This window comes from Orbicella franksi, chromosome 2 (assembly GCF_964199315.1).
Source record: "Orbicella franksi chromosome 2, jaOrbFran1.1, whole genome shotgun sequence".
In the NCBI taxonomy this organism is placed as follows: Eukaryota; Metazoa; Cnidaria; class Anthozoa; order Scleractinia; family Merulinidae; genus Orbicella; species Orbicella franksi.
Window position 1 is genome coordinate 21,797,624 of NC_138146.1, and position 21,683 is coordinate 21,819,306.

The window sequence follows — 21,683 nt, forward strand, 5'->3', positions numbered from 1 at the left end:
AATTGAATTAGGAAAAGAAGAAACAGTTGGAAAACTTAAAACCGATTTGACCAGAAATGAGCCTGACCCCCGTCCGCCATTTCTTCTTGTGTTTATTTGTTTTTGAGGGGAAACAAGTGCAGTTTACGGAAATCCACCTTGCCCTACTCGGTTGGGTTCCTTGTTTGTCCAGTCAGGAACAAGAATACTTCTGGAAAGTGACGTTAGCTCGTTGCCAAGGATACATGTTGTGTCACTCAGCAACATACCAGTTGAATGACTGGTTCCACGACTGGTACTTATCCCCCCAGGGATGTTTGAACTTTGAAATTTCAGAACTTGAAATGTCGGCCTTTGAAACAAGACAGCTCTGGTTAAAGCTTGCTAATACTCGCAATAACCGATTACTTTTTTCCGTTCTCATAATCACCAATTTCTCTTTCTTTCCGCATAGTTCTTGCGCAAGACCTGTCGCAAAGATTGAGAAATATGAAGTATGGACTGATCATCTAGGTGATCGTGTCAGCACCTTATCCTGAGATTTCTTGGACTTCTCCTTGGCTTTTTCAGGCTCCTTATCCTTCTCCCTCTCCTTGTCCCGGTCCTTGTCCCTGTCTCTATCTCTATCCCTTTCCTTGTCTCGGTCCTTTTCTCTGTAGTCCCTTTCTTTCTCCTTTTCACGTTCTCTGTCTTTCTCTCCTTCCCTGTTGCGGTCTGTTTCCTTGTCCTTTTCTCGTTCTTTGTCTCGATCACGCCGGTCCCTATCTTTCTCCTTCTCCTCCTTCTCTCTGTTATATCTCTCCCCTTCAGAGTCATCAGAGGGCTGGAAATCGAGAGGACAAACAAGTTAAAGATTGATTGTTTTTAAGACAAAATAACTTTTTTAAAGCACAAATCAGTCGACTACTCAAGCTCAGCTTAGGTCAGTAACACACAGTGAACTCTTATTAAGCATCCCACTGTAAAAACTGGAGGTTGACCGACACTCTTTTGCACTGACTGTGATATTTCCCTTTTCGGATCAAAGCACATTTTACATGGTTATCTTTGTACATGGTTAACTTATCTATAAAGGTATACAAGTTATGTTACTTTCCTGTTGCCAGATGGTATAGATGACACCATGATCACGACTTACCGATCGTTGCCGCTTCTTCTTTGATTTCTGAAATTCCAAATACAAAACAAACCAATAAGCTGGAGATAAGGAATAATGGTAAAGGTAAAGTCTGCGTTCGAGCCTCATGGCCAACTGAAGTCTATTTTTCCGTTCCTTTCTGACGCACTATCAACAAATTGAAGGATCTGATTATTTCGGGTAAATGGCTTAACGGAAGTCCAAATTTTCTCAAATGGATTCATAAAAAAATGTTAGGGAGGCAGAATGAAGAATTCTTTTTCTGACTTCAGGTGTTGAAGGGGAGCAAACATCTCACCTTCTTGTGTTTTTTCTTTTTTGTCGAGCTGACCTCTTTTTCTGGCTCTGAAATGAGCAAAGTAAACAACGGTAAGCGGAAGGACATTTATGGGTGAATGCCAAGTAGGGTGCAGAAAGTTGCATGACATGATGTCACGCATGTACATTATAGTCACACTAACCTGATTCCGAGGCAGATGACTCTTGTGATTTAGAGCGTGACCGCTTGTGGCGTTTCTTTTTGTGTGATGATGTCTTTTCTTTAGGGAACTCTTCTTCAGATTGAGATGATTCCTGCGCAGGGTAAACAAAGCAAATCAACAACAGCTGGACCCCGCTAATTCAAACGCGGTTATTTGGAATGTTTCCGTTATTTCAAAATCCACACAATTTCCCTTTGATTTGCCCTTCAGCCAGTTACTATCGGCTATTTCGAACTATTTTCCGTTTTCCCTGAGAGTTCCAAATAGCCGGTTTGAACTGTATTTAACCCTTACTGACAAAAATATCAACTGCAATTGAAACCACAAAATACCAAGCAAGCTGTATTCCCATTTTTTTTTTTCGGTTTCTTTAGCATTAAGTACTTTGATAAAGCACGGTTGATATCGAAAGCTTGGAATCAGCGATTTGAGAAAAAAAAGAGACAAAAGATCAGTGGAATAACAGAAAACAAGGTAATTTAAATTTCCCTTTTTTCAAGACAAAAACGCATTTATAACTTACCCCACTGGGTGAGCGGGATCTTGATCTTTTCCTGTGTTTCTTGGTCTTCTTTGCTTTCTTGTGTGATTTTGAATGATTGTGCGTACACGCCTAATGTAAAGCCAGAGTAAAATAAGTATCAGACGCCAATGTAGCTAAAAACGGCACAGAGCAGAGCAAATAGAGGTAAGTATAGCTGTTAGCACTGAAGAAAAGCAAAGCTGATCGATTGTAGCGAAAGTGGTTTGTGTTCAATATCGAGATTACAAAACGCAAAATATGGCTGAACCGTTTGGGGCAAAAACTGTATACCTACCTCAAGAGAACTAACATGTTCATTGAACAGTCTTATTCGCTCAGATTCCACTGTAACCGCTGCAAAGGCAGGATCCTCTTCGAGTCTTCCTCTCACCTTTAAAATAAAACACTTTGCATCACTTTTTGAAGTCAGAAAGGGAAATGACTGACTTGACTTACTGAAGAGACTTTATCTTTGCAACGGAAAGCTTGTGCAAACAGCAATCCAAGAGGAATGATAGAATGTCTAGCCCAACAAAGCTAAAGTCAGGCAGAAAAAGGCCTTTCATATTTCAAAGCACAATTTTTTTTTTCTGAGTTTGTTCGGCTGTATCGTATTTGACAATGGTTTCCACATTTATACGTGCGCATTTAAATATAATAATAGCCAGTAAACACTCCATCAAGACTTACCTCTTCCCAGGTTGATTTTTCATCAATCACAGGGCTACAAGATTTTAAGAGTTGCTTAAAGGAACTTTCTCTTCTTCTTTGCTGAATGGTGAACAAAAAATACAAGAAATATTACACGTTAATGACAAGCAAACAAAAACAACAACAACAACAACAACAAGAAGTAAAGTAGCCTAATAAAACAGCTGCTTCATCTCAGGAGGCACGGTGGCCTAATGCAGCGCTGGAGTCCAGATCAAGTGGTCTGGGTTGTGGCTTAGAAGGGTCATTGTGTTATGTCCTTGGGAAAGACACTTGCAGTGCCTTTCTCCAACCGGCCAGGAGGGTACCAGCCCTTTTCCACTTTGGTGATTGGGGGGTGAGGCTCAATTCCTGACGTGTTATAAACGTTACATAGAAACCTAAGACACACGAGTAACAAAGTCATGAATGCAAAGAGCAGCAGGTTCCCGACTGATGGGTAAACAATCCAACACTTGGTGAATTCGGCTTCACAGTGACTAACATTATCACTTTAAAATAATTACCTCTCTTTCCTCTTTTTTCATTCTTTCCTTCTCCCTTGCTTCAGCTTTTTCAATAAGCTGCAACAGAGAAAAACAATAGAGACTATCGCAAATCGAGCCTTGTGGAACTATGGAAGGTGTCAGAGCCTAGTGACTGATGCCTACGACAGGTTCAAACAATAGCCTGGGTCACTGACTTGTTTCCTTGGACAAGAGACACTATTCTGATAGTCCCTCCTTTGCATGCATTAAAACAGTCAAGTAGGTAACATATACAGCAAGGTTTTAAAGCCTGTAGTAGTTAGCAGGAATGTTGCTAAGCCAGAGCAAGATTGCATGATATATAGCGACATTGACAAGTGGAAGTGACAACTATGCTCATAAGAATTTGACAAAAGCAACACTTGTCAAGATACAAATGATTATCGTCGCTATGTACACCTCAAGCAGTTGTGAAATTAAAGCCTTTCATTATCTTCCAGGTATTCACTAGCAAAAGCAACACTCATTCATCACTGGCAGCAGTTTACCTGTTTTCTAATGGACTTTCTCAAACTCATTAATAATGCATCAAGTTTCAACAAAGGAAGGCATGACCGGGACGATGTTTGGATATCTCATTTTAATTAGCATAGATTTTAACAATTTCATTTCTTCATTTTCTCCTTAGTTTTAGTTTTGATTGAGAAGATATATCAAACACTCAAGACAGTGTTTGAACACATTTCCAAACACCTCACTGTTTGTCAAAAATACTCCGCTCTGCGTCATATTTTCAACTCTCTTCTCGGAGTTTAGAAATGCGGTCAAACACGGTCTTTCGTGTTTGATATATTACATAAGAATCACGCATATTTTCACTAACAGCTGACAAACAAAAACGACATACTTGTACTTACATGGTTGAAAGACATTTTGATGTTTCCAGGGTCCAATGTGTCGCTTCTGTGGTCTCCTTTCACAAGATCGTTAAACTCACTGAAGCCAGTGTTTACATCAACTGTGTAATCATGATCCTGTCGGGAAATATTAATATGTCACTACATATTGTTCCACGTAGCAATTACTAGGCTTTTTCTTACACGTTTTAATAAAAAAAGGCAAAAGCTCCCCAGTCACGAGACTTGTCGACAGACTTTGTAATCTTGCATTTTTAACAAGAGAGAGCTTACATGCACACTACTAAACCAATTTTGCTTTTTGAATCAGATGCTTTGGGTGTAATATACCTTTGCTCTGTGAGAGAGCTAAAATCAAACCTTACATCCTACTTGATGTTGAATGGAGCTGCTAACCAAGCAAACACTGTTAGCCATACAAAATGTGGAATGAAAAGGATTGACCCAACTCATACGTTTTCATTCAACATTTTGTGTTAAGATTGCTAAAATAAGACATTTTATCCATTGTAATGTTGGGTTAATGTGTACAGTCAATATACGAAAAAAAGGTTCTCCTATTTTTAAAGCAATCACTCATCTAAATGACAATTTCACAGATTTAGCCCTACCTTTAATATTTCTTTTATAATTTTCTTTTCTTCGCTGAATCTGGCCTTCAAGTCCTCCACATAAAACTTGAAAAGGTCTAATGGGGTTGACCCTGTAGGAATAAATAAACAAGTTAACAGTGAGTGAGATGCAGTAGTTGGTGTGATGGACTTCCAAGGACTCCAGATTCAAACCTTGCTACCGTTCTATTGATGTCTTTGTCTCACTCCCACACTGCCTGCCTCCACTGATAAAATGGTTGGGTGGAAAATGAAAAAAACAAAAAACAAAACAAAACAAAAATAATGTCTGCATAAGACCCAAGTGGCCCATCAGGCCGGCACTTATCTCCATTTTCTATAGATGAGGCTAGGAGTATTCTACTCCCCTCTAGATGGGATGCTAGTCAATCGCAAGGTTCCCCCCAGCATTAAGTTCTTCGGTACCCATTTATACACCTGGGTGGAGTGAGGCACTGAGAGAAAAGCATCTTGCCCAAGAACACAATGCAACATTTCTGGCCCGGGCTTGAGCCCAGACCGTTCGATCTGGGGTAGAGCACAGTAACCATGAGGTCACTGTGTCTCCCACTGGGTGGAAAGTGGAGAGGCAAAATTCCATGTCACTTTAATTTGTACAAACTAGAGTTAATGCTGGTGCAACAATTGGAGCAGACTAAGCCTTTTATGCTAAGAAAGCAGCGTCAAGTACATGCATAGTGGCTGGAAAAATGAATACCATGTACCCTTCTGCTAGGAGATTGTATCAATTGATGTTCATGTAGACTGGTTATCTATTCGTTTTGTCCTGATAAAGAATAATTTTCTATAAGAAAGGGTCAGTTACTATAAAAAGCACTGAAAGTAAACTGACCAGGTTGGCCCAACATATTTTTAAAGCGGACATCATTGCTGATTGTTGGATACAAGTCAATCCAAAGAGACATGGAGTGAAGTTTGCCTCTCTTGTGCAACTCATCTAGTAATACCTGTGGTGAAAAGACAAAAAAATCAAAATTAATTACAGTGAAAACTGAAAAGAAAACTGTGAGCACTAAATGTTTTTGTAGTGTTTCATTTAGTATGATCAACTACAGGGGAGGGTGAGGCACTTGACACAAACTGTAAGCTGAATGAAATTCTGAATAGTTTACTACTTTTTATACACACTCCCTACTCTGCTGAACAGCCTTAACAGGATTTAAATGTACTTACAAGGAACCCTTCCCTGTTTTTCCTCTGTTGTCGTTTGACTCGATTCTTCTCTCTCTGTTTCTCCTCTTCTTCCTCTTGTTCCAGAGCTCTAATGTGCTCCTCAAATGATATCAACATGTCTTCTTTTTCACAATCTGAATTACGAACAAAATTAAAACAAAACTCATCATATATTTTTCAAACCTTTAAGAGTTATAGTTAACAGTCCTGTGCTAAAACTCTTGCTACACAAAGACAAGAACACTAAAACGGCCAAGTTTCATGTGGACTATAACATTTACACTTACCTCGTATTTCCTCATCATCTTTATAAGTTGGGTGCTCCTTAAGCATCTGCAAGGCCTTTTCAAAAAAAGTATAGAAATAACGTTTTAACACAAAGTGAATCCAGTTCAGCTAAATTCTGACCTTTAAATAAAAGTTTTAAAGTTGAAATCTGGTATTTTTAGTCCCAAATGCATACAACATAGTCTAACAGCTACAATACATGTATTTACAGACATTTGTATGGATGTGTGGCACTTGCACAGAGCCAAACGAAAACAAAAAGTCTGAATATTCACATTATTTTATTCAAAACATATGTTATGCTTGTGTTATTCAACATTCCTCACAATGCATAATTTAGTTCGTATAGTGTGATCGTCTGGGTGAGGGTAGTTCTGAAAAGAACTGTTGTTGGTGACTGATGTTTCAACAACCTGAGTGGAAGTCATCTTCAGAGTCAAGTGACTCTAAAGATAACTTCTGCTCAGGTTGTTGAAACATCAGTCACCAACAACAGTTCTTTTCAGAACTATCCTCACCCAGACGATCATACTATACGAACTACTGATACTCCTGGGTTCAAACCATTTACAATGCATAATTTCTTACAGCAGCTAAATGACAAAGTCAACATGGATTTTGTATCTATGATAAGGTTGCCAGAATACATTTAATTTTCAGAACGTTTATGTTGATGAGATCAAGAAAAGCCTGTATAAACAAAGATTGCCCCTTCTTGCAAACTCACCTCTGCCCAAGTGGTCCTGTAAGTAATAGCAGGCATGGTACTGTACACTGTTAACATAAGCTTTCTGTTGTGCGCTCGTTGTTCTTTCTCCTCTTCCTTCTCCTTTTTTGCCAGAAAGAACACCACATCCTCAAACACATCCTTTCTGTCTCTTTCATGAACAGCTTCCCAAACAGGTTCACCCTGAAAAATTTCCCCAGCTCTTCGCCATCGAACTGAAGAGTGCATCTTTTTGTGACTTTCCAGGAAGCTGCGCAAGTCTTCTCGTGCCTGCTTTGCTTTTGCTCTTTGTTCCTCCTGACAGTAGCACAGAAGTATAAAAGGGTAAGTTCAGTAAGCCAATTATTATCAAATCAGAATTGTCTGGGTACTTTCTACTATCCTGTACAGATATACATGTACATCATCATGTACATGTACATACATTTCCAGGTGGGATGCTTACTAAAAATTAAAAAAAAAATCTCAAAAATCATCATGCAGGGGTTTGCAAATTGACTGGCTGTGAGGACAATTTTGCCCACTTGGTTTGACCATCTAGCAGAATGTTTTTCTTACAAAGAAATTCAGTTCAAATAGTCTTGCTAACCTGCGAAAACCAGTTCTCCTCCTGCTGAATACATTCATGAAATCCCAATCAATCAAAACTATTATTTGTACACATACCAAGCTTTCTACATCTACATCTACATCTACATTATGGGGGTCTTGCAAAGGGAGGCATGCTCCCATCACTGCAAGACATTTAATAAAAAAAAATAAAAAGCTGGGTGGGGGGTGGGGGGTAAAAAACCTTAAAAATATAAAATAAAATATGTACATAATAGACCATTTTACAGTTGTCTGTTCAGTGACCTGGCCTTTGTATGGCAGCGAGGCTAGAGTTGACCTTGTTCTGATACAGACCTCACTGATGTTGTTGTGTAAAACAAGTTGTTCTGATGCTAACTAGGTGCATTTACATGACAAAAGCAGTGAGGTCTGTATCAAAACAAGGTCAACTCTAGCCTCGCTGCCATACAAAGGCCAGGTCACTGAGCAGACAACTATAAAAATAATGGTCTATTTAAAAAGATTACTAAGAAAAGTTAATTAAGATTAAAAAATTAGAACCTGATTAAAATTTCATCATTCTAATCTAAGAGCGTTCTTGAACAAGTGACCTTTTTTAACATCCTCGCTTTACTGACCATATTTCTTACTTTCATAACTAGTGAGAAAATCTCAGATAGTGCAGAGTGCAATGTATAACTCTGACACAGTTCCTGCAACTCAGGTCCTCACCCCTGCCGTTTACTCCTGTCTTAGTGAATTACTGCTGTAGCTGATGGCAGTCCCCCCCCTCCCCCAAGCCATGATCCCAACACATGTAGTGCACTCTGCAGGGCTTGAATCACTATCCATTGCCCTACCTGGCTGCACAAGACAATTATTATACATAAGAGAGTTCATGTAAAAGTGGCCCTCAAACAATATTGCAAATAAATTAATGTACCTTTTCTTCATTGGCCCTTTTTGTTTTATATTCATTGAATGCTTGTTTTTTCTCATTCATTTTCTTCAATGCTCCATATCTGGGATCATTGACTATCATTCTCATGGCATTATCCCATGAGGAATTAGATGGAACCTCCTGTAAAACAGGAATAGGGCAAGTCAACAACATACACCTACGAGAATAACAACATTTACAAGATCCTTCTGATAAAGAAAATAAGTACTAAAATAACAATTGTTCTCCCTTGGGTTTCCTTGACAAAACTCCTACAAAGATAAATCATCTTTTCAAAAGATTCTGGCTGTGACAAGGCGTCGTAGACACAATGCAAGAAATACCGGTACATCAGATACAAGAAGAACCTAGCATCAATCCAGGAGTGTGAAAGACAATATTTAATTATGAGATTAGAAACTCTGATATGAGTACAGGCAAACATTCTGTAAGCAGACACCTTCATGGCCAGAAAAAGTCTCTGCTTAACCCATTGACTCCTGGAGCTTTTTGCCAAAAATGCATTTAATGGACATTTTGGAGATTTTCTGACTAGAAATGGGCCAAATTAGCTCCAATCTACTCAAAAAGGCATTTGCAACAAGACAGCATGCCTTTCTTTCCACTAGCATCGCGTTTTACGACATTTTTGCTTGGGCATGCACAGAAATCAAAATTTTGAGAATTTTCGACGAGAAAGTGACCTATGTCTTTAGGCTTTTCACTTTTTCTATTTTTTTTCGCCTTTCCTTTCTGTCCTTTTCTTTTCTTTTTGCTGCAGTGATCGACCCTCTACTGGGCTTGCTTCCAGTTTAAAACATTCTGAGAAAGCATCATAGAGACAGGCAATTTTTGCCATGGAGTGGCCATGTGTTGAGGCAGGAAATTTTGCTCTGAGCTTTTCACTCAACTTTTTGAGCATTTTTGTGCATATCTCAGGCTCCATTGGGCTGATCACTCTGATCTCGGTATCATTGGAAAGATCTTTTCCTCCTGTGGAAGCTGATCCATTGGTCACTGGGCTGGCTGACATCAAATTTATTATAAAGATGTGGAAAAGGTTGAGTCCTTTTAAACTCATGATTGAACAGGAATGTGCATGTAGCTGGAATTGCAGTTAATCATGTTGCACATGAATCTCAAGGCTTCAAAAATTAATCATCCGTATGAGATTTGAGCTACAGTACAAGTACACACTGACATATTGATCCCAGAACAAGTGCCCCATGATTACTTTTCCCTGAACACTGAATGTCTATTTTATAAGTCTTAGTCTCCAGGCATACATATACAAAGTTCTGTTGATCCCAGAGTTGCTGGCAGTGGCCAGAGCTACCACAAAATGTATTGTAGTTACAGCACTACAGTAGCTGAGACCAAAGTAAAGCACTCCATCCTGGCTACATGAAAGTTTCATTTTCTCTGCAAATTATACATAAAACAAAATCTCTGTCAACAAAAAGAACATATTTATTAACATGCCTTTTCTCTGAGGAGTTCCTTGAAAGCTTGTTTTGCTTCTTCCTTTGTTTCATAAACATACTCTTTCTTCTCCACAGTGGCAACAGCTGGAGTCTCACTGACGTTCACAGCACTGTTAAGGTTACACAGCAGTTTAGACTATACAAACTTGACCTTTTTCAAATACAGAGCAACCCAGCCTTACAGTCACCTCGTTATTACAGCCAGTCTTTTTTGTCCTGGTGGAACAACCTCACATTTTCTTTTAAGAAAACCCTGTTAATCTGGCCACCCTGTTAGCCACATTCTGAAATCCCAACCTGTATAATCCTTTACAATTTTAGACCAACTAATACCGCCACTCAGACCTGTTATTTTAATCTTTCTGAGGGCTCGAAAAAACCTCCATCCAGTCGTCTGGGACAAGTAGATTTTCCCTTCGGGCAAGTAACTTTCTCTCCTTACCTGCCCCACGGGCAAGGACCCAGGCAAGCCGTTTGCCAACTAAATTTTTGATAATGATTTTGAGAAGAAAAGGTAGATTTTAGGCCCAAGGGTAATCAATGCAAGTGTTAAGATGAAGTTTGACGAAAATTACAATTTATAGTGCTGTTTTGTTGGTTGTGTGACATGTGCTCATGGCTTAGAAGTGGTTGCCTAGCACATGATCAAAATCTGCCCCGATAAAATTTCTTTCCAGGATTAAAAATAGCCGTGTTGGACACAAAAACGCTGTGGTTATTTCTTAAAATTTTAGCAATTTTCTGCGAGCATTTTCCAGTTTCTCTGTACAGAACTTAACTCAGCAATGATATATTAAAGCTGTAGAAATTGTAAACAAAAGAAGTCACATATTTCTACCGCGAAAACGAAGCCAGCATTTTTTATGCTAAAATCCAGGTAAACCTCTGTTTTTGGCAAAACATTCAAGGTTGCTAGTGATAACATACTTGGGCGCCGCCGCGCAAAATGAAAACTATTATATTATTAAAAAGAAATGGATAAGTAAGTCATCAAAATACTTTCAGAGTTCCTGGAACTATTTTTCATTCACCCAAACGAAAAAATTTGCTCTCACCGGCTTTTCAAATTCAACACTGTGCCTGTGTCAAAACTGAAGTGGAAAGGTGACTAGTTGTTATAAATTTCTCGCGTATCTCTTCACAATGATTTCGTGGAGCTAGACAAGATGCAGGTGAACATTCAAGGAGTCGAACACGATCTTCGACAAATTAAACAAATTGATTCAAGGTTGTATAATAACGAAGTTAATTATTACAAACCGTACAACTCCATAAAAGCGGAATGAAGAAGTTAAAAGTTGTGGAAGTATTACAATATAATGTTGTAAACATGACAGTGATCAGCACTAAGAGGACTACAGTAAAGATGGGTTTATTACATTAAAACACGCCTGTAGTTTGAAATCCATTTTTAGGTTCATGAATTATTAATGAGTTTGAAAACTTGGGCAAGCGGGGAAGTGCCCCGGGCAAGCAAAATTTGAGAGTTACTTGCCCAATGGGCAAAATGGAATTCAAATATTTTTTGAGCTCTGTTTCCATTGTTAATATTGTATGAAGTGATTGAAGTTTCAACTTTTTTTTTTAAATTGATACCTGCATTTTGAATGGTTGTTGTGTAAGTGTGTAATTGCGAAGCCTGTCAAGATGTCACTTAAAATAGACCAGTCATGAAATTTGACCCTACCCCGTTAATATGGTCAAATTTTTACGGCCAGTTGGTGACCGTATTAACAGAGTTCCACCATATCATTATGACATAACATAATGTTACAATTATTTTGGAATTTTCCTTTGTTTTATGTGTACATTATATATTTTACCATACACCAGAACAAAGGAAAAATGATGCCAAATTGCCCCAAAGGTGGAATTGAACCACAACAGTTATAATTATGTAGCAGTTCAATTGTAGCATTTGATTATTCACCAATCTTCAGCGAAGCTTCGCCCTTTCACCACTTCCCTCTTGTTCATCTTTTATCTAATCCTATCAGTGTGGTGGCTGCCTGGAATGGCAGCTCATGGCTGGGTTATAGGGATTTTCCAGCCATGGGGGTGGTATTCTATCTAGGGGCTGGCTGACCACAACCTCCACATAGTGAATCAATTGGTTAATAAAATACTGCATTACACAGATATATTGTGCTTAGACATGTGTAAAGGCTCACACACCTTGCCATGGGATAATCTTGAGTTGTTCCCTCAACAGTTTTTTTGGCATCAGTGTCACCATTTTCTTGGTTTTCCATTTCCTCATCTTCTTCAGATTCCTCCTCCTCCCTAAAACATCCAATGAACACAATGCATGTACTACTATAACAAAATTGATGTTTTCTACAGAAATTTCTGGAAGAAAACTTTGCCCTGAGTACAGTTTGTACCCATGTCATCCTCCTCGTTGTCATTTACTAGTCAGGTTTGATAACTACATCTACTACATAGCTAAGACAGCTTTGCTAGTGACACAACATTTGATTGCTGTTTCACGTGGCTCTCCTTATGATGTAGTACATGTACAGCCACAACACCTAACTAGTATAGAGAGAAAAGGGTTCAAATCTCACTCAAGGCAAATTTCCTTTCAAACATAAAGAAAATCTGTTTTTTTGTGGTATATGTTTCAAGAATTCTCTTCGCCTGCACTGCAGAGAAAACGATTTATCACTGGTACTTAAATTCAGTATGTAAGGCATGCTAGGGATCTTTCAGACATATGTTTTTTTCGGCATAATATACAACGACTGCCGCATTGATTTTATACATTTGCAAAGCTTTGATCAAGATTTTAACTTCAGGTGATAGTGTCACAAGAAAGGTAAACAATCATCTCAGTGAAAAACACATGCTTCCTTAGTTACCTAGAAGGTAACTAACTAAACTAGCCATTTTAACTGTCAATCAATGAGGATTTGGAAAGAACAAAACTAAGGCCTACTTGACAATTAATTTAACTCTATATGTACATTGATACCAACACTTAAGAGCAAAATGCTGTGTTTATAATTTATAAGCTTGAAATAGTACATTGCAAATTTCTTACTCTTCTTGCTCTTGCTCTTGCTTGATCAGCTCTGTAAACAAAGACAAAATCACAAGCAAATTTTATGCCACAATAATCTGACACCATTAGTTATCATTTGACTTGCACTAAGTACACTGTCCCTATTTTTCTGCCAAGGATATTTAACAATTAGACCTGTAGCCCGCAACGGCTATGGGTCAATAGCCCATGAGGCAAAGCCGAATGGGCTATAGACCCGTGGCCCTTGAGGGTGAAGGGTCTAATTGTTTTAGTATCACCCAACTAGTCGGACAGAAAAGGCTATAATAAAGTTTGCAAATGCAAGTTGAAGAAATATTTATTTGGGAATAAAATGAAAGAAAACGTCACGCTTGATTGCGCCAATTTCGCTACTCGCAGACTATTACTAATAGTCCTCTAGTAGCATAGCCAATCAAAATGCAGGATTTGCATTAGTCCACTAGTTGGGTGATACTAAATTAAAGTGTTACAAGGGTTCGACACTAACTTTTCAACTTACTAGCGTAAGCCTAGTGGCTAGTGACAACTTAGCTGTTACTGGCCAAAAAAAATTTACTAGCCAAGCGTTGACGTTGGCTAGGTCCAATAACAGCACAGAATTACTAGCAAGACTTGAAAGCACAACGCAAGCAACAGATTCTAATCTAAAAGTATCACCCAACTAGTGGACTAATGCAAATCCTGCATTTTAATTGGCTACACTACTAGAGGACTATTAGTAATAGTCCCTGAGTAGCGAAATTGGCACAATCGAGCGTGACACAAATATTTCTTCAACTTGCATTTGCTAACTTTATTATTACCTTTTCTGTCCGATTAGTTGAGTGATACTAAAACAATTAGACCGTTCTCCCTCAAGGGCCACAAGTCACATGCCCATTCGGCTTCGCCTCATGGGCTATTGACCTATAGCCCTTGCGGGCTATGGGTCTAATTATTAATTAGAACAGCCACCTGTGACAAACTCCGATGAGGAATCGCACAGATTCTTTTTTTTACACACCAGATGGAAATTATTGCTCCATTTGGTGAATAACCCAATATTTCTGCTTTGGCGGTGGAGGTCATTTCTTTCAGACCTCTTGTCTTTGCCTCCTTCTTTCTTACCACCGGTAAAATCCCCTTAAATCCGTTATGGAATTTTGAAAAAAACAAAACAGTGAGATTTTGCATCTGTAACTATGTTTCCAAGAAAAGTGTTTGTGTCTGTCTTCCATCAAGGAAGATAGAAACTAGTTCAGCCAATCTCGTTTTGTTTTCTAGCCAAAGTGGCTAGTGAAAATCGCAAAGTTACTGGCCAAAACTGAATTTCTACTACAGTAGTCTGTGGTTAATTGGCTACAGTAAGTTTTGAGCCCTGTTCTCAACTCTGATTAAGCTGCATGTATTCATCAGTTATACATGAACATGTATCAATAAGAAAGTTCATCAATCAGATTTAACATACTGAGTATGCTAACCACATGCATGGGATATTACTTAAACTATGGGTTACCTTTGAAAGGCAAGCCACATTTCATACCATCAAAGTAAGGAAACTGCTAAGAATGTTTGTCCAACTTACCCTTAAGTTCTGCCAATTCCTTTGGTATTGTCCAGGTTGATTCTTTTGTTTCTGTATTGTGGTAATATATCCTACCAGTGTCTGCCTTGTGCTCTTTCCAAGGACAAGAATCAAGTTGAATCTGACAAAATAATACAAAATAAACCGTCAGTGACTATAGAAAAACCTAGCAAAACATACCATGTTCAGGTGTAATGTCACTTCATAAACACTTTGTCACGGATTTATACATGTACATGTACCTCTCCAGGAGTCTTAAGTTCTGCTGGTTTCTGCCAAGTAGAAACTTTGGTTTCAGTGTTGTAGAAGTATGTTCTACCATCAGGTGCCTTGTGCTCTGTCCATGGGGTCTTCTTCTGCAAATTAAAACAAAACTAGGTCAATCATTACAAAACCAAGTAAATGCAACACTAGTGGTTTGTGCATTGGTTGGACTCTGGATCAAGAAATTAGAGTTTGAGACATTGCAGGCTCACTGCCTTGTGTTCTCTGCCAAGGCAAATTACGCTGGCAGTCTATTGCAAGGACAAAGACTAAAAAAATGGGTCGTAAGCACTGATAAAGGAAGCTAAACAAATCATAGAGTATGATAGACTTAGCATTGTAACAAGGGGGAGTACACATGAAGTAATAATCCTAGTTGCTTCATGCAATGGAAACAGGTGGAGTTGGTAATAAAGGCACCTTGCAGTGTAGACAGACATTTTACAACAAATTAATATACATGTATGTACCTTCACAACTTGTGATGGAGGGAAAGGTTAAAAGTACAATGTAAAAAGCAAAGATTTTCCATAGAATCAAACCTTTGGTGTTTTAGGTTTCTTCACTTTCTTTTTCTCCTTCTTGGCTTCTTCTTCTTTCTCATCCTGCTGTTGTTCAGGCTTGCTGATCTGTGTTGGGCTGTCTGTTGATTTATTCTCTTGTTCTTGCATTTGTTTCACTACTGAAGGAGAGTTGGTTCCTCCGGTAACAGCTGCAACTTGCTGTGGTCGCACAGCAGTAGGAACTGTTGAGAGCAGAGAATACTTTAAGGTAGTTCCATGTAAAAAGAAGGAGTATTAAAAAAATTCTCAAACTTCATCCAGTTAGTAATCATGTTATGAACATGGATATTTGAAAAATGCAATAAAAAATAGGGGTCACAGTGGTTGTTTTTGCACAACATGGATGGCCTTTATAGCACCTTTGCAACTGACCAGGTTGCCATTACTTAGCCTTAGTTAGCAGAAAAGGGCACTAGAAATTCCAAGACAGGCATTAAGATCATATTACAAACTTTCCAATTCTCTGTGTGCACACATACCCAGCACTCCCTAAAGACATGTTCTTTACAGCATTAAAATCAAAATATTTTTAAGCAGAATTTTAAACTGTTCTTCAAATTGAGATATGTTGTAGATAACCTCGTGTAATTTTAATAAATGCATTAAAAAGTGGGGGTCGCCATGCTCATTCAAGAGAAAACAAGCATTTATTTCGCTGTAGAGCTTAGCTTGAGGGAAATCTCTTGCGTTGTGCACAAGCATGCACTTGTGTGCGCATGCTAAAGATGCAAAAATCGTGTGCAGTAGGGATGCACAATGTAATACTGAGGAATCACCTTAAGCAAAGCGTGATAATAGTAAGCAGTAGGTTACTCCAACCGAAAGTCACTGGACAACAAGTAACAGTTGTTCTTTTTTTCAACACTGTATGATCCAATACCTTAGTCCAAATATATATCTATAAAATAATACACTGTAGACAACTTTGTTTCTCTCTCTGTGTGTTTTAACTGCTTCACAATATTTCAAATGTGTTCCATGAGCATCTTAACTTGCTATATATATTAAGGTGGCTCTCTGTAGTTTTATGATTGCAAATGTGCAGAGGGCAAAAGTCAAGTAATCTGCGTATGCTCGAAGTAAAACCTCAGTGTTTTTTCATATTTTGTGACATCAACAAGAGCACAAAAAGCAAATTTATTTACACTGACAGTGAATTTTCTCACTTTTCCTTCTGTGAAATTCTGTAAAATTCAGCACACTGGTAATAAATATATTTAATTTCAGTTGAAACTTGCTTTTTAGGGAAATCTATATCCATGATCATCTCCATGCAGTTTTTCTGCAAAGGAAAAATACTTAAATTTGCAAAAATAAAAACAAAAGTGAGACAATCTCAGATAGTGCAGAGTGCAATTGATAGCTCTGCTCAGTTCATTTTCTGGTTTGTATCTACCTTGGCAGTCTGCTAGGGCTTTTCCCCTTAGCAGTGTGTATGTTTCAAGTTTGTATTTTCATTTATGGTCAGAAACTTATGTACAATTACTGTTTGTCACGACAACTTTTAAATTTTACTCTGGTGTTTTATGATGATTTTCGTTTATTTTAAATTCAATAATACGCTGAACAAACATGACAATAAATTAATTAGCTCTTCTTGCCAACTTTGTAACTTAATACTTTTGTTTTCCTTGCAAAGGTAGTAACATGAAACCCTTGTTTTCTCCAAAACACACAGAGATGTGCTTGGTTTTTGGGGATAAATAAAAGAATGTTAAATATCTGATGAAGAAATGGCAGAGAAACAATTTTGTTTTTTCTTAAAACGCAAATTTTCTTATCACCAATGAACAAGAACTAATTTCACTATCACATAGTCACGGAATACCACTTTCTTTTTCTTTCGCCACCTTTGTTGTTAATGATACAACAATTCAAACTTAATACACAACAATATTGATTGATACCACTGAGAAGCATTTCAATGAGAAGTATTGAAGGTAAACAGTGATACTTGGCCAATATTATCCTGCATGGGTGAAGGAGTCTCCTCAAAGACTGATTAAATTAATTTGCACTTTCATTAGGTGACACGGAGTGTGCAGCAATATTTGAGCACTTTCCTGGTTTCTTTTGTCACAAATTTACAATTTGCAGAATATTAAAGCCACTAACTCGCCAACTTTTTGGTCTCTCTTACAGACGCAATTAAGACAATAAATGAACAAGCCACTAAGGAGAAGCTATACATTTCCCTTCTTTATTTAAACCCTGACAAACATACTATTGTAGTTTGAAAACAGATGATATTTGTTGAACTGACCTGCGGGTGATTCTAAAAGATACGTTTCACTTTTGCATTAAAAACTAGGGACAAGTGGCACTGCCTGACATCACATGACATATAAAAAAACCACATGGAAATTAACATAGTATATAACACTATGATGCTAGAACGCATGCCTCTTACATGTTGGGTTCTACCATAAGGAAAACCACTCAACATTTGTGTGTGATCCCGTATGCGATGCATCCTCTACCTAATGTATAGAAGACACAAACGCTAACTAATCTGTGCATGCGTTTAGAGCAAATTGGTTTTGTTCCAAAGAGAATAGTACAAGAAGGAGAGCAAGGGGTTACTTGAAACAAATATATACAGTGTAGCTTTGCAATGTTCACACCTAACTGACGTTGATAGAACATGTTTTACATTAGGGATTTAAATGGTATAAAAATAAATAAATAAATAAATAATGCATTTGTCAAGGGTTTCATTAAGTGAATATTTTCAGCAGGAAAGCAACTGGTTTTCACAGGTGGGGAAAACTTTTTGAACTGCACTTCTTCATCAGAAAAACTTTCCTCCACATGGTCAAAGCAGGTGGGCAAAACCATCCTCTCAGCCGGACAATTTGCCCTATGCCAGGTCTTTAGTGAACTCCAATGAATGAGTTGCCAGTAATCAGATACCCGTGTTTGCGCAAAAATCCATTCACGATAAAACAACGGCAAAAAAGTGTTGATCTCTCCCCAAAACCATGTTTTTGGGCGTCGAAACAACTTTTCGCCATACATTCCCTTCTAGCGACTTGCAATGTTTGCCCCCTGACGATCCCAGAATTCTTTGCACAAACACGGGTATCTGATTACTGGCAACTCATTCATTTGTTTAGGTAAAGCCTACATACAAGCCAAGTTTTCCACCAGGCCAGAGCTTATCCTGGTAAAATGAAGCAGCTAGGAATATTTCTACTCCCCCCTGGATGGGATGCTGTAGTTCACTACAGGGTTACCTCTAGCATTAAATTTGGTGGTACCCATTTGTACACCTGGGTGTTCAAGAACACAACACAATGTCCCCGGCCAGGGCTCAAACCCGGACCGCTTGATCTGCAGTCAAGCACACTAACCACGAGGCCACCATGCCTCCACTCCTGATTTGTTTGGGAATATATAATTCAAGACTAAAAGCCACGATTATAACAGAGATGATAGTAAAACACTATTTCATCATTAGTTGTTACATTTAATAAGTTTGAGAGGACTGGGTGTAAAAGCGAATGCAAAAACAGCATTCGGAACATAACACTTGTGCACACAACAAGATAAATGATTATCGTATGGAGCCACCTTAATTAATGCAGTTAAGAAAGCTTTAAAGTCAATCATTAAACGGTCTTTTATGTCTTTTCTTGTCCAGTCCAGCACATGCCGGCGGAGTCAGCTCGTAGTGCTGAGGAAATAAGGCTAGAGAACTGTCTACACTCTAGCATGATACTGACTGGAGGTGAGCTCGTAGTGCCGTTTTAAGTTAGGCTTTTAGGACGTACAAGCTTTTGGCCTCACCGACTTGTCTGATCCAGTGCAGAATTAACTGCTGGGGAGATAAGTCTGGCATTTGGTCACGCAATGGAAGTTCGTCTGTCACACCGATTGCTGAGCGGTGTTCCCCCCTTTATGCCATATAACGCGTGTTTACTGCTTGTGATTGTCAGGGTATTTAAAGCATTACTCCCTAGGAACTGCAACATTAAATGGAATTAATATTTTGACCAATTTAACAACAGATTGCCATTTCCCTGGCTGTTGCTGTTACTGACGATCTTGAGTTCTCTGTATGGGAGCATCCCTGCTCTGCACGACACTCCTTCAGAGCTTGACATTGAGACTGTTGGGTTCGCCAATGCAACCGCATTTTTTTCACTGGCAACTAACTCTTCACACTTGGTCGCTAAGCTGGCCCCTAAGATATTTATCCTAAATACTTGATTATAAGACGGAACCTGAATTACAGAAAATTTTTGGATCATGTTCAACAATATGCCCCCAAATTTGCTAATTACGGTCCTTTCACTCTTGTAAACAAAAGCGAAAAAGTCACGTATCATAATGTACCGAACAACAGTGAAACAAGAAGCACCTCAAAGTCTTATCTACAGTTTAAGCTCTTTAATAGCATAAACTTAAAAAACATCATGCTTGCCAACTTTGACATATGTTTGATCTGTTTCTAGTATTTGTTGACAAGTATTTCTTCATTTAACAAAGATTTTCCACAGAAATTTGGCGTGAAGAATTGGAACATTCATAACTTAGTAACCAGGCATTACAATGGACCATGAAAAACTAGTTTCCAGGCTTTATTTGCCAAAATGGGAAAGGAACTCCTAGAGGTTAAAAATTTTTCACGGAACAAAATTGTTTGTTTTCATTGTGCAGTTCCAGAAAATATCCATACTCCCCCCACAGAAGGGATTGGAATTTCCTGGGGGGTGGGGGGTTCTATGAGACCAAAAAATTTAAAGAAATGTATGAAGCTTAACTGGAATTTCCAGAGGGGTGGGGAGGTGTTAGAGAAAATCCCTTCCATGGGGGAGGTATAGATATTTTCTGGAACTACACATTGCTGATTTAGGCCAAAAACTTCTTCAAAATAATCAATTTCTTCAGAATTCTTGCTTCTGGGGTTGGAAGGCATCTGCTTTAAATAAGTGGAACAATTTTTCTGTTTTATACAGAAAAAAATCTCTGTTCTGCGATGTTAGTGAATAACATGTTAGCAGATGTTTGACAGGTTTAATCATCCATGAAATTTGGTAAAATTGTATTTTGTGGTGAGAACATACTTGGTTATCAGACACACCCTGAGTTTGGAGCAGATTTCGATTGAACAGGTATATTTTCTTTGAAAAAATGCTGCACCTTATAACTGAGAAAATACGGTACTTCTTTCTTGTTAATTTTCATTTGCATTTTATAAAGCTTTAAAGTCAATCGTTAAAGCGCAGTTAATGGAGCGTGACGCTATTTACGTACAGTCACTAGCTTACTGTTGTTAATTGTAACGCAATAGAACTGTTACACGTTAGAACATTATAGAAGCCTTTCTTGTCTAGTTTAAACAATATTCACAATAGCCTTTCACGTATGCATGTTGCAACAACGTCTGGTTTAACTATATCATGCGTTTTGTATGGCTAGTCTTTTAAATAGCCCCATTCTTGTTTCGTTCAAGGCCGCATGGACTCTGAACATTTCATGGTACACGATTTTATATTGGTTTAAATCCAGACATCTGTCTACCTATAAAAGAGTCTTAGCTTGGACTTTAGCATCATTCGCTCGTTATATCACTACTGTAACTTTTAGTTAGCCCTCGAAATTGTAACTCTCACCCTTTCCTCCCTTTGGAGGTTTATTGTTGTTGTTCATTAATATAAATAATAAACTGGGGTTCACCTCTCGTGACATGCTATCGGTTAAGTCTTGCAGCGACTTCCCCAAGCTTCGTTTTCGCTAATTTAGTGGCGCTATTTAACGCTCTTTTATGCCTCTTCTTGTCCGATCCAGCACGTGCCGGCAGAGTTGGCTCGTAGTGCTGGGGAGATAAGTAAGGCTTGAGAACTGTCTACACTCTAGCATGATGCTGACCGGAGGTCAGCTCGTAGTGCTGTTTAGAGTTACGCTACTAGGATGCGCAAGCTTTTGGCCTCGCCGACTTGTCCGATCCAGTGCAGAATTAATCACTGGGGAGATAAGTTTGGCATTTGGTCACGCAACGGAAGTTCCTCTGTCACACCGATTGCAGAGCGGTGTTCCCCCCTTTACGCCATAGAATGCGTGTTTATTGCTTGTGTTTGTTGGGATAATTAAAGCATTACTCCCTAGGAACTGCAACATTAATATATTTTTGAATACCAAACTATACTTCTCGTTTTCACACAACCATGTAGCCTTCAAAATGGTGTTCTTCTTGTGAAATATGCAGTGAATTTGACATCTTTCAATAA

At 38.5% G+C, this 21,683-nt stretch overlaps 1 protein-coding gene across 2 annotated transcripts in view; it reads right to left on the reverse strand.

Annotated features, from left to right (window-relative positions):
- Positions 1-21,683, reverse strand: part of LOC145478650 (pre-mRNA-processing factor 40 homolog B-like) — a 31,424-nt gene that overhangs the window by 1,961 nt on the left and 7,780 nt on the right. For both annotated transcript variants that reach the window (XM_081456746.1, XM_081456747.1), the window contains exons 4-24: positions 15,430-15,632; positions 14,866-14,979; positions 14,624-14,744; positions 13,057-13,087; positions 12,189-12,296; positions 10,012-10,123; positions 8,533-8,670; positions 7,038-7,334; positions 6,310-6,364; positions 6,023-6,156; positions 5,682-5,796; positions 4,829-4,920; positions 4,218-4,334; positions 3,340-3,396; positions 2,813-2,893; positions 2,418-2,513; positions 2,123-2,212; positions 1,579-1,690; positions 1,416-1,462; positions 1,118-1,144; positions 509-802 (exon numbers count right to left, since the gene is read on the reverse strand). In XM_081456746.1, coding sequence (XP_081312872.1) covers positions 509-802; positions 1,118-1,144; positions 1,416-1,462; positions 1,579-1,690; positions 2,123-2,212; positions 2,418-2,513; positions 2,813-2,893; positions 3,340-3,396; positions 4,218-4,334; positions 4,829-4,920; positions 5,682-5,796; positions 6,023-6,156; positions 6,310-6,364; positions 7,038-7,334; positions 8,533-8,670; positions 10,012-10,123; positions 12,189-12,296; positions 13,057-13,087; positions 14,624-14,744; positions 14,866-14,979; positions 15,430-15,632 — 2,441 coding nt within the window. The remainder of the gene's footprint in view (positions 1-508; positions 803-1,117; positions 1,145-1,415; positions 1,463-1,578; positions 1,691-2,122; positions 2,213-2,417; positions 2,514-2,812; positions 2,894-3,339; positions 3,397-4,217; positions 4,335-4,828; positions 4,921-5,681; positions 5,797-6,022; positions 6,157-6,309; positions 6,365-7,037; positions 7,335-8,532; positions 8,671-10,011; positions 10,124-12,188; positions 12,297-13,056; positions 13,088-14,623; positions 14,745-14,865; positions 14,980-15,429; positions 15,633-21,683) is intronic.